Source organism: Tetranychus urticae, chromosome 1 (genome assembly GCF_039701765.1).
Source record: "Tetranychus urticae isolate SD_2017Ah chromosome 1, NJAU_TeUrti_SD_1.0, whole genome shotgun sequence".
In the NCBI taxonomy this organism is placed as follows: Eukaryota; Metazoa; Arthropoda; class Arachnida; order Trombidiformes; family Tetranychidae; genus Tetranychus; species Tetranychus urticae.
The window spans coordinates 31,213,991-31,227,647 of NC_142958.1; the positions used below are offsets into that span (position 1 = coordinate 31,213,991).

The 13,657-nt window shown below is 33.3% G+C and overlaps 2 protein-coding genes across 2 annotated transcripts; one reads left to right on the top strand and one right to left on the bottom strand.

The window, feature by feature from the left end:
* Window positions 1-1,890: 1,890 nt before the first annotated feature.
* Window positions 1,891-9,019, bottom strand: LOC149094958 (uncharacterized). The gene is made up of 3 exons (XM_089266169.1): window positions 2,755-9,019; window positions 2,431-2,551; window positions 1,891-2,004 (listed from the first exon to the last, which is right to left on the bottom strand). The coding sequence occupies exons 1-3, from the start codon at window positions 8,955-8,957 to the stop codon at window positions 1,891-1,893; spliced, it is 6,438 nt and encodes a 2,145-aa protein (XP_089122295.1). The 5' UTR covers window positions 8,958-9,019.
* A 2,021-nt stretch (window positions 9,020-11,040) lies between these two features.
* LOC107361994 (succinyl-CoA:glutarate CoA-transferase) lies at window positions 11,041-13,565 on the top strand. Its single transcript, XM_015928967.3, has 5 exons — window positions 11,041-11,113; window positions 11,413-11,982; window positions 12,216-12,402; window positions 12,494-13,144; window positions 13,217-13,565. The coding sequence occupies exons 2-5, from the start codon at window positions 11,689-11,691 to the stop codon at window positions 13,405-13,407; spliced, it is 1,323 nt and encodes a 440-aa protein (XP_015784453.2). The 5' UTR covers window positions 11,041-11,113; window positions 11,413-11,688; the 3' UTR covers window positions 13,408-13,565.
* Window positions 13,566-13,657: the final 92 nt, after the last annotated feature.

A 13,657-nucleotide genomic window follows, 5' to 3' on the forward strand; every position in this document is an offset into this window, starting at 1 on the left:
GATGAAACAGTTGAAATAGGAGGATACTAACTAAAGGATGTAAACAGTAAACAAAACTTCAACTAAAAACGGTGGAATAAAAGTTAACTGGTTGAGGTCGGTAGAATAAGTGATTCTGAAACTGATTCAACCTAACCTTTTTAAAGAAGAAATGGGCGGCTCTCTAAAGACTTGTATTCCAACCCTAGTATCACTTATTCGAGTTTTTGAATTTTAACTTTTTTTCCTTTATTGAGTTTTGCTTTAACGTTGAATCTTTTAGAATAAGGCATAAATAAAGCAATAAAACTAAAGTGCATTCTTAAATTATTTGAGTAAAACCGTGCAATCTTATCCCTTCTAAGCCCACAAGCTCTTCTGTTTAAGCAACCTTTTCTTTTTTCTAAGCGTCTATTGTTTTGTTTTTCAAACTTAAAAATAAAATCATAGAACTTTTGACAAAGCTTGCGATAATAAAATAAATGTACAGTCAAAACGTTTTACAATTTCAACTTTAAGTTTTGAAAGCAAAATAGTTGTAAAACAAGAATAGAATTTTTGCCTTCTTTCATCTCTTTCTTTATCTCCATTTGTTTTACTTGGTAACTTTTTTCTTTGTCTGTTATTTTATCTTTAGCTTCTTTCTTTTTTCTTTTTCTCATTTTCTTCACCTTTGCCTTCTTCATATTTACCTTTACCCTTTGTCTTTTTTTGTTTACCATTTTTTACCCTTCTTAATCTTTACCTTTGTCTTTTTTTGTTTCCCTTGCTTAACCTTCTTCATCTTTACCCTTTGTCTTTTGTTTCCCTTTCTTACCCTTCTTCATCTTTACCTGCGTCTTTTCTTTCCTTTCTTAACATCCTTCATCGTTTTGTTTTATTGCTCTGACCATCAAAGGTAAAGTTGACTCTTTTGTTTAAAAAAAGTTTTGACTTTGACCCTCAAAGCAATAAAACGAGCGAAAATAAATTTTCCTTTCATTCCCTCTTTACCTTCTTTCGCTCCTCTCCTTCTTTTTCTTTCTCTTCTTTCCCCTTTCTCTTCCCCCTTAAAAGTCACGTGATATACGGCCTGAAAGAGGCTCCTCCTCTTTCAGCCTGTATATCATACCTACTACTTGTTTTCATCAAAGAGTAACTTTCATCTGAACTAGTTACCTGAACTGTTCAACTTGTGAAACTCTTGATTCTATTGGAGTGAATTTAAGTAAAGTAGTGATACTTTTACACTTATTAAAAAGAAAGGTTTAATAATATTGTTGACTAATATACACTAAAAATTAACTAAAACTACTTAAAACATCAAAGCCAGTAGAAAGACTGAGTTAGTATTTTATGTAAATTGTATATATATTATTTATTCTTGTCTTCTTCATCCTCATCGTCTTCATCATCATCTTTTTCACTTCCTTTTAAGGATATGGTTAAAAATTGGTAAAGACTCTATTTTGAGAGTTGGCAAGCTTAAGTTGCCAACTCTCTTATTTTTAGCATTTCCCCCTCCTCAGCTCCAAAAGGTCCCTCTTTTGCCTGTCTAGATGATGATTCAAAAGATGATGATGGAGTTACAATTATGATTAAAGGTTTTAAACTACATGACCACTATTTACAACATATATAGTGATCATTTACAATTAATTTCTAAAGGTTAATTGGCTAAGTTAATGTTATTTTCGCAGTCACGAAATTCATCGAAATTTTCACGTAATCTGCGAAAACTTAGATAATAGTGATTTAAATGATATTTTTCTATGAGGAATTCAAACTCATCTATTAACAGACATAGTTTAATTCTTAGTTTCTGGGTTCTTCTGCTGTAGTTCAAGACTCTGGCTTGATGATACCAGTAATGGACAGCAACCATGTATAACATTTTTTCGCATAGTCGTCTTTCTATTAGATATCTGCGGACTACTCTCCTTGTAGGAATGAAGTTGCCCGTTTCCAGAATGAAATCAATATTTTTAATTTTATGCCGTGCGTTGGTTTGCATAAATTTCCAGTTGTACAATTGGTTCTCCATTTCTGTAATACATAATAAGGAATAGATGAATTAAATAATTAGATTAATTAGGTAGATTAAATGATTAATTTTTAAGTTAAGGTTACAATTTGAATTACACATTTTTCAACTAAATGGTCTCCATTTACAACATTTATGGGAACCATTACTATTAATTATTCTAAAATTCTAATTAACTAAAATCGAACAAAATTTTTAAATTCTTCAATGTACTCTTTACGCATGATGGCGTAAAAGAAAGTTAGATTGTTACATTCTATGTATCGTTCTATCTGATCTAGAGCGACAAACATGTCCCCAACCAGAGCTTGGAATCTCCTGGTTCTTCCGTGGCCGTGTAATTTTATAAAATATAATTTTCTGTAAGTGATGGCAGCTTCCAACATCAGTTCCAGTACGGATAAGTATAACATATATTTGTAACGTACACGCCTTGGGAGTGGGAATTCTTCGTCTAAGATTTGGTCATTGTAGAATTTAATTTTTTCTGCAGCATATTCCTTTACATGCCTCCAATTAGCCAGACTAGAGCTCTTTTGATCTTCCATTCTGTAAAATATTCAAAGAAAACAAAGATCTTGGATTAATAAAGGTGATCAACATCATAACTTTTCGGGTTTTTGGCCTTAATAATGGTGCCTCCGGTCACCAGGCCGACAAAGTTTGGTGTTTTTCTACTTGGTTGGACGTAAGTTTTTCTTCTGTTTCTAATTTTGCAGCCAATAAACAAACAAAGTAGACAAATAAAAGACATGAGTCCTGTGACTCCAATTAGTTGAACTAATGGATTAGAGCTGTGTCGTCTGACAAAATTTACAGCATCAAATCTCTCAATCACAATTGGTTTTAATTCGAAGCTTGACATGGTCGGACTTAGCAAGAGATTAATCTTCAAAGTTTCAGTTGCGTTAATGGTCATTTTTAAGTGAGTAACATTGTAAAATGTTTTTCCAATTGTGAAAACAGTATCCTTAGTTATTCTGAATGGATAAATTGGGCAAGGTTTAGTGATATCAAATATTGTAATGTTGGTATTAAAACAGTATATGTAAAGTTCTTCATTAGCAACTTTAATTTGGACATCGGCTCGCTTAATTTTTTCGGTGCAATTCTCTGTTTTCCAAAATTCATCCAAATTTTTATCATCTGAGTCGATACAATCATTATCATCAGGATTTAAGATTAGGTTGTCCTCGTTTTCAATATCTTCTGGGTTGAAAGGGCAAATTGTATTATTTCTCCAAATAACATATTTTGGCCCACGGTAAACTTTGTTGCAATAATGGCTTTCATTGTGATGAATCAAACGAAAAGGGTCCGCTCTATAGATAATTTTGTTGGTGTCTATGACTGGTGAGTCGAACTTTATTTTCAATCTGCTGGTTCCATTTCGTTTTTCAAATTCGCAATTGAAATCTGTTGCCATTTCAGTCGGACAATCTGCTCCACATTCCAAAGTAATGTTAAATATCTTTAAGAATTGGTCACTAAGTCTTTTATTTTTGACATCACGCTCAGCCAATTCTAATTTACTTTTAATTGCTGATAATTCAATCATTGTTTTCGATGTTGCCAGCAAACTTAAAGGTGAATATTTAAAATACGTGTCCATTCGGTCATGCATTTTCTTCATTTCATTTGCTAATTTTTGTTGGTTGTTGGTCAAATTTTGAATCGCATTTATAAGATTTTGGTCTTGTTTAAACTTATTATCTAAGTCTTCCCAAATTTTGTCTATAGCATCATCTTGTTCCATATTTGTCCATAGATTGTAAGCTGGTAAAGTTGAACTAATTACTCCAACTATGGACGTCACTGCTACATAAATTCCAAGAGCTACCAAGGGACCTACTCTTTTTGTTCTTCGTTTATCCGGACATAATTTGCTGAGAGGCTGAAAGACTGAAGTTTCAGTGGTTTGTTGACAAACTTGATCTGTTATCCGTTGGAGGTTTTTAATGTCAGATAAAAGTTCAGGAGGTCTTTGTACCGCACAATCGATAACTCGACTTTGTAGAATTGAGCAAACAGGACAGACTGGACAGTCTTTTGGTGTGCTAACAGTGCATTCCTCGCATTCGGTAGTTAAGTTTCTTTTTTCATTATAACAATAAGCCGTCTCTTCTTCAAATTTTGCGACGTAATGGTCACCATTAGCTGTTAAACAAGCATTCTTGGAAGATTTGGCGCAATTTGTATTTGGGCTTAAAGTACAAGATTGCTTAATAGCCCTCCTTTGATTTTTGTCAATGATATCAATTTGATTGAATGGTCTTTCTGTTTCGAGGAGTTTCAACGTTCCGTTGGGCGTTAATGCAAGGCATGCGAAATCTGTTGGACAAAGCAGAGGATCTTGCACATCAGGTTCATTGTCGTCAGACGCAATTCCGAGCTGACGACTAGTCAAGATTTTAATTTCAGGACAAGGAGCTTTGATTGCTATCATGATGTTGTGAGTTATTTGACCTTTTACAATGGGTTTATTGCTATTTTTCCAATTTATAAATGGAGCAATTGAAAAAGCAAAGTGTGAAGGAAAGAGATTTAAAATCAGAAGTAGGCACAATAAGGTTTTAGCATTTTCTCCTGAACAACAAGATTTCTTTTTCTCTCGGTGATTTCCTGTCATTGATCTAGTAACTCTTCTACCAGTTGTTGAACCGTTAGGTTTATCTGGTTCGTAGTACTTCTTAAGTCTATGAATATGTGCCTTCTTTTTATCAGCTTTTTCTCCAAGATTTCGAATCTCATAAGTGGTTTCACCAATTCGTTTTTCAACGACATAAGGACCTTTGAACAATGGAGAAAATTTAGTTTCTTTTAAGTCGTTTTTCAGCATCACCTTATCTCCCTCTCGGAAGAATTCGAAATCTTTGTCTCGGTCGTGTCGAAATTTTTGACTTTCTTTGGCAGAATTTGTGAAGTTCATTGCCATCTCTCGAATCTCTGGCCATTGCTCTTCAACAAATGTGACATATTTGTTGACTGAATAAGGATTACTTGGTTTTTGTTGTCGTTCGATAGCGACATCTATCGGTAATTTAGGTTCTCTTCCGTAAATTAGGTAAAAGGGTGAAGCTTTAGTACTAGTGTTATTAGCTGTATTGTAAGCAAAAGTAATCATTGGTAGTACTAAATCCCATCTTGGATTTTCTTGTACATAGTGGGTTATCATTCTTGTTAAAGTTTGATTAGTTTTTTCCACTAAACCATTAGTTTGAGGATGGTAAGGAGAAGATAAATAATGATCAGTTTTAAGAAAATAGTTTATCTCCTTAATTATTTTGGAAATAAAGTATCTTCCCTGATCACTTATTATTATTTTTGGGGAGCCATGTCTTGACATAATTTGTTCAATAATAAAACGTGCAATTGTTGTCGCTTTCTGGTTTTTAGTTGAACGTGTTTCAGCCCAACGTGTGAAATAATCTGTGCACACTATTATGTATTGTTTCCCTGCTGAAAGCGGCAACGGACCAAGCATATCAATGCCTATTTTTTCGAAAGGATGGGACGAGGTAATAGATTGGAGAGGAGCTTCAAGCATGAGAGGACCTCTTTTGTTGGCCTGACAAACGGCGCATTTCTTAACATAGTCATTGATATGTGTGGTCATTTTAGGCCAATAATATTTGGCTGTTATTTTCTCATAAGTTCGCTGAAAACCAACATGTCCAGAGAGAACATCATCGTGATAGGCTTGGATTATTTGCTGTCTTAGATTTGAAGGTACTACTACGTTCCAACTAGTCTCATAAGGTCTTTTAACTATACGATAAACGATCCCTTCATCTATTTTGTATCTTTCTAATTTTCTTTGAGTTTTTATTGGTTTTACTGCTTTATTTTCAATCTCACATTTTAAACTCCTAATATAAGGATCGTTTTCCTGTTCAGTTTTTAATTGTTCATTTTGTAAAACGTTTTGCATAGTTAGAAATGCAAATAATCTTTCATCGTCGTCTATTTTAGCTTCTTCATTTTCTTCGACGTCAGGGTATCTAGATAAAGCATCGCAGTCTTTGTGATGTTTCCCTGACTTATAAGTTATTTTGAAGTTGAACTGCTGAAGTAATAACGAATACCTTAGCAATCTGGGAGGTAATTTTCGTTTAGACTGAAGAAAACATAAACTGCAGTGATCTGTAAATATTTCAAATTCGATTCCATCCAGATAAGGTCTAAACTTATCAATTGCGTAAATAATTGCACAACATTCTTTATCACTGATTGCATAGTTGAGTTCAGCTCCACGTAACAAACGACTTGAAAAAGCTACAGGTTTCCATTGTTTCTCAGTTTCCTGTAATAAAATTGCCCCTACTCCGTAATGACAAGCATCACATCGTAGTTGAGTTGGCTTATTAGGGTCATAATGCATTAGTACGGGTGGATTGATCATTTTACTTTTGATTAGATCAAAAGCCTTTTGTTGTTCTGTTTCCCATTTGAAACCAATGTCCTTTTTAGTTAAATCTGTTAGAGGTTTAGCAAGAGTTGCAAAGCCTTCAATAAACTTTCTGAAATAAGAGCAAAGTGCGACAAATGCTCTAGCATCTGTTAAATTTAAAGGCACTGGATAATTTTTGATTGCCTTTAATTTGTTTTCATCTGGGTACTGACCTTCTCTAGTAACTAAATGTCCTAGATAAAGAATCTCAGATTTACCAAAGAAACACTTAGTTGGTTTCAAAGTAAGATGAGCTGATCTCAATCGCTCAAATACAAGCTTCAAATGATCTAAATGTTCATCAAATAATTTTGAAAAAATGATAACATCATCAATATAGACTAAAACACATTTATATTTTAGTCCAGCAATAACTCTGTCCATTAATCGTTGAAAAGTTGCAGGTGCACATGATAATCCAAAAGGCATTACTGTAAATTCATAAAGACCGTCTTGTGTTACGAATGCGGTCTTTTCTTGATCTTTAGGATCCATGGCTATTTGGTAATAACCGCTTTTTAAATCTAGTAAACTAAAATATTGTGCACCTTGCAAACAATCCAGAGCCAATTGAATGTCAGGTAAAGGATAAACATCCTTCTTTGTTATTGCATTTAGTTTCCGATAATCAACACAAAATCTTTTGTCCCCTGTTTTCTTGTCAACTATGACAATGGGTGATGCCCATGGTGAGTTAGAAGGTACAACAAAACCTTCTTCAATAAGCTCATTAATCATTGTTTGAGCTAAATCCCTTTTAGCAGGAGAAAGCCTGTAAGGAGGTTGATGAATGGGTGGGTTCTCTTCTGTGTTGATTTGATGTTGAACCAAATGAGTGCATCCTAATTTGTCATTTGGAAATGAAAAAACATCTCTATAATCTTGGATTAAGTTCAACATGCAAATAGATTGTTCTTTAGTTAGACTTTCATCAAGGTTGAACTTCTCATTTGATTTTACTTCAACTTGATCAGTCATAAGGTTGACAACTTGAGTCTCTACTTGGCTTTCATCCTCACTGACGTCTGATTCTTCCCATGAGTCTGGCAAGGATTCACTTTCTTCTTCTTCTTCAGTGTAAGGATTAACCTCAATGGTTTCACCTTGTCTAGCTTTTTCTCCTTCACCATGTCCTATGTAAACACTCTTTTGCCTTATCCCTAAATATAAATCAGCTTCCCATGAAACGTCTTGGCCTAATAATATTTCAATATTTGCTGGCAAGTAGTCAACTACCAGTACTGTTGTCTCAATTGCCAAGTCTTTATTTTCTCCTTTTAAATTTAGAATGACATTTACTTGTCCTACTGGAGAGATAGGAATATTACAAGCAGTGTCAGTTAAAGGACCCTGATAATATTCAGGATTCTTGCCAATTGAATTTGCTACTTTTCTTGTTATTATGGTTACATCAGAACCAGTATCAACCAATGCTTGAAACCTCTTTGATTCAATTTCAATATTCATAAAGATAAATTTACCTTCAGCAAGAGATGCATAAAAGGTTAACATCATACTTAATGATGGAGTTTGAGTGGCTAAATTAACTACCTTTGGCTTAGTCCACCTATTATTTTGCTGATTCATAGTTTGATTAGATCTGTAATTCATATTTTGAGTTTGATTCGATTGACCCATGCCATTGTTACCTTGTCTTTGCTTTTCATCGTAAATTCTTTTTCTACAATACTTGTAAACATGCCCTAATTTCTTACAATAGTTGCACTCGACTGGCCTTTGAGTTGGGTTAGTATTGAGTCTGGTTGGGTTTTGAATTGTCATTGAAGTTAACCTTTCATTCATTACTTCAACTGACTTTCTTAAATCACTGAAAACCTTTTCCAGACTCGTTTTATCCATTAACCCTTGTTCATTCAATTGCCTCTCATGAGTGCTTTCTGCAATGTTAGCTCTTTGCAATAGAGCTGAAACGTCTTTTATTTCAAATTGATCAATGTATTGTAGCAATTCTGGTAACAATCCTCTCAAAATATGTCTTAAGACCTGTGACTCTGGCATCTTAGAATCAACTCGTTTACATAATTCTTGTTTTTTCAATATATAATTAGCAACAGATTCTCCTTTCTCTTGTTTACAATCATATAATCTTGTTTCAATTATTGATCTATAATCAGCCCTACATAAATCTCTTACCATCATTTGTTTCAAGTCATAATAAGTTTTAGGAGCGTCAGGATTATCTGGACTAGCATAACTAACATACCATCGCCTAGCGGTACCATCAAGGTATTGAGCTATTCCCTTCAGTCTATCCTTATCACTCCATCCTACTGCTGTTGTCTCATATTCATATCTTTCGAACCAATCGATTAAATCTTCTTTCCTATCATAGTAAAGTGTCTTAATATTATTTGGTTCATTAAAATTCTCAGCAATAGTAGCTATCAAATGTCTCGGTTCATTACATTCATTATTTGTCTGACTTGATGATTGAGTGGTTTTATCAGCCGAAATTTTAAAGAATTTCTTGGGTTGAGTGGCCATTTTGTCACAATTTATTCAATTGAGTTGAAAAGTAAACAAGAACGTAGTTTAATTGACGAGTTAATAAATAGTTAAAAGTAATTAAAATTTAAGCATCGAGTAATAATTATATTAAACGAGTTGGCTTCTATTAAACATATGGCAAATGACAGTAATAGATAGTTAAACACAAATATATTGAATCAATAAATCACATTTGTAGTAACTAATAAGTTGGATTATTAAATATTAATTGCACAAATCAAGTAAATAGAAGTAGAATCCATATAAAGATTATAAATTTAATACAACAACGTATAATTTTTAATTCAAATAACATATTTGCAGTCAATAGTCAAAATGGTCATCAATTTCAAAAGAGAGTATACATTGTAACCGTACTGTGGCAAGATTGAATTAGTTTAAAAGTAACGATCAAATTTTCATGATATTCACATAATAAACGTCATTCATCATTTTGAATTATATTTAAGTCAGCTGACAATATATTGTACATTGCGCATTTTAAATAATAATATTAGAGTAAATAAATTAATGAAAGTAATGGTTTTCGTATATTTTAATTGTGAAGGACACAAACATTACTGACAAAATTCCGATTTACTATCGACGAGATTTGAATAATCATCAATAGAATCAATATGAAGATTCAATCAATCGACCAGAATTTTGATATTTGGAAAATAAACTAATAAATTCAGTAATAGAATATGCATGCGGAACAAACGATTATTCATCTAAAAATCTAATTTTATAGCTAAAAACTTCTTACCTTTCTCTTTTGTTGTTAATTTTTTTCAAATAAAATTTTTTGTTTCCTGTTGGGTTTCACTGCTAGGCTGGTTTTCCAAAAGGTGAACTATATGGTGGAACGAACCAGTTAACAGAAACACTTATCACTAAATTTACTTTTTGCACAAATTTTTAACAAAAACAAGACTTATTAATTTAAACTCGGTGCCTAAAACATAAACAAAATCAGGTTGGATATAGAATTTAGCTATCCTGGCAAGATCGCCATTTGGAGTGAATTTAAGTAAAGTAGTGATACTTTTACACTTATTAAAAAGAAAGGTTTAATAATATTGTTGACTAATATACACTAAAAATTAACTAAAACTACTTAAAACATCAAAGCCAGTAGAAAGACTGAGTTAGTATTTTATGTAAATTGTATATATATTATTTATTCTTGTCTTCTTCATCCTCATCGTCTTCATCATCATCTTTTTCACTTCCTTTTAAGGATATGGTTAAAAATTGGTAAAGACTCTATTTTGAGAGTTGGCAAGCTTAAGTTGCCAACTCTCTTATTTTTAGCACTATCTTTTCATGTTTTCCCTCCTTCTCTGTCATCCATTACAGCCTTTTCATGTTAGTTCAGTATCCTTAGGTTTGTTGATATTACATAAATATACATTTTATAAATTGTTGGCATTTTTCCGTCACTTTACTTGTTTTATTTTTGTTTCATTTTATATCGTTAACAAAACAGTTTGTAGCTGATACTTGCAGGTGAATATTACTTGAAATTATGCTCTTTTCACTTCCATACAAAACACTTGCATTAGTAAAATAAATAAAAGCAAAGTAACCCTTTACCAGATACCTTGGGACTTCTTTGTTTGCTGGAATATTGTTGGACTTATTTGATTTTCCACTTAATTGTGCAAAATCTAGCGTATTCATCATTCATTTCAGAGTGTTCATTGTCTTTAATGATGTTTCATTTGCAACTTCAACATACATTCACAATGACTTTTATTGTTGTGGCTATGAATAATATGCTTTTGAGTTGTCTATTTTAGTTGAATTACTGATTGTGAATTCTCAAAGGCTCCAATGCTGAATATAGATTGTTTAATTGTAACTTGTTCAAAGATTTAAATGAGATTTCAACATTTCAAATTGAGCGGTGGTATCTTAGTGAGAGAGAGTTTGAGTGTCTCCCCGGTTACCACTCGGAAACGGATTTAACTTCTGTGTAAAGAGGAAGAGAGGAGAAAGGAAATAAACAAAAAATGTTTGTTTTGCTATTGACTATAAATAGCTGGTACTTTTAATTCTGGTTTCACTTGTGGCCTCTTCGTAGACTCTAGTTCATGTCTCTTAATTGTTACCCTTTTTGATCAGTTGCTGTTGATGTACACCTTCATGTAAGTTTGCTCTCTACTGCCTTTCTATTGTTAGATTTTGTTTTTTGATTGTTCGCTTATTTTACTTTGTTGGATATTTAACTAGATTACATATCCAACGTGTTAGTCTGTTTTCTATTATTTGTCTCCTTGAAACACCCCTTGAGTAATTATTGTATTCTCGTGGATACCTGAAGGAGACAAGATTAAATTGTCTTTATAGGAAGCAAATGGGTCATAATCGTACCACATTTAGCGCCGAAACTCTGACACATTTTATCATTCTGAATCTAACTAATGTTACTTTTATCTACTTTCAGGCATCAACTATCGATGGATGGCACATTGAAGACCATGCGTTTTGGCAAGAAAATTTTGGGACTCTGTTGGCCCAGCTGAAGATTTCTTGTAGTGTGTTAATTTAACTGATTAACTCACTTGGTTGATTATCTACTCGGCATTTTAGATATCACTAGATGTCGCACAAAATGGTTTCCATGTGGATGGATGGATCTTTTAAGATATAAATGCTTGATTGAGAATATAGTTTTATTTAGTTCTTTTATTGACTGTTCAACTATATTATCTAAATAACCATGATTTGTCCTAAAAGACAAGTTTTGAAATTTTTTCATGGTTTTAAAAGTATTCGTCTGGTATCTTCCAGTCCTGATTCCACAACGAAAATACAAGGATGCCTTAGTGATATAACCATCCTTGATTTAACCCGAATATTGGCTGGGCCTTTTTGCACCATGCTTTTATCAGATTTGGGTGCCAAAGTTATTAAAGTTGAAAAGCCCGGTAAAGGTGATGAAACTCGGAGCTGGGGTCCACCTTACGCTAATGGTGACGCCGCTTATTACTTGTCTATCAATCGTAATAAAAAGGTAAACAGAGTTTTATATGTAGGCCTGTGATAATCTTGATTAATATTAAAAAGACTTATTTTCGTAATTTTTCTCTTTGAAATTCTGTTATTGAGATCACTCTTATGACCTTGTTGCTTACGATGAGGTTGAGATTCTTATCAAGGGTTTCCCCTACTTCTGATTAGCTGTTATGATAAAGCTAAGCAGATAACTGAAAAGATCACCTAATCTCTATTTTATTCAACCTTTAGAGTATTGCCGTTGATTTCAAAAAGTCGGAAGGATTGAAAATACTAGAAAAATTAGTGGCACAAAGTGATGTTTTCATTGAAAATTATATACCCGGTAAATTGTCAGAAATGGGTCTCGGTTATGATGATCTAAATAAGATTAATCCTGGAATCATTTACTGTTCCATCAGTGGTTTCGGACCTACAGGTTAGTTGAAAATTTACCAATATGTAAGCCAGAACTAGCTGAAGCTAGTTCAATTTCAACAGTAATTTAAGCCAACTTTCATTTATCTTAGGACCTTATGCTAGACGAGCTGGTTTCGATGTGATTGCTGCGTCTATGGGGGGTCTTCTTGCCATAACTGGACCAGAAGGAGGTGCACCTTGCAAGGTTGGAGTTGCATCAACTGATTTAAGCACTGGTCTTTATGCCCACGGAGCTATCCTCGCTGCTCTACATCAAAGAACTCATACAGGCTTGGGAATGAAAATTGATTGTAATTTACTTTCAACTCAAGTTTCCTTGTTAGCCAATTTAGGAGTCGGTTATCTTAATGCAGGTCTAGTTCCACAACGTCGAGGAACAGCTCACGAAAATGTTGTCCCGTATCAAGCATTTAAATGTGCTGATGGAAGATATATAACAATTTGTGCTGGCTCTGATAAAATGTTCCATTCCATTTGTAAAGTCGTTTTTCCCTCAGATGAGGCAGAAAAGGTTATCAATGATCCGAAATACGTTGATAACGCTTCTCGAAATGTGAATAGAAAAGAGCTTGTCGACCTGATAGAAAAGGCTTTGGCCCGTAAACCAATGCAAGAATGGTTAAAAGATTTTGAAGGAACTGGCATCTCCTACGGACCTGTTAATGATGTTGATCTAGTATTTGAAGATCCACAAGTTATACATAATCAATCGGTTATCGATGTTGATCATAACAAAGGAGGTAATTGTCAATTTCGTTTTGACCCTAATTCTTTGCTTGAGTTTTCAATAACGTTTACAATTTATCTTTCAGGTAAAATAAAACTCCTTGGTCCTGCTGTTAAATATCAACCTCTGGCTCCAAATTTGACACCTTTTCGGGAAAAAATGACTTCTCCTCCAGATGTTGGTGAACATACAATTCAAGTTCTGGAAGAATTAGGCTACGATCAAAAATCAATTGAACAGCTAAAGGAAAAGAAAATAATACAATGCTCGAAGTAGTCCGTCTTTATATAATAAATACTGATTGTTTATATATATTGTCTATATTTTATACCAAAGCCAAGAGTAGCAATTATGTAAACTACACTCTCAAATGGTCTATACCGATGATAAAGAGTATAACTTGATAATAAACTTCTAATTGGGCTAATTTTCAATAGTAATTGAAATGATCATTTTCAGCTGAAATATCTTGTTAAAATACCTGATTTCCAATCCCAAGATCTTGAATCTTGAGACCCTGAGTCAT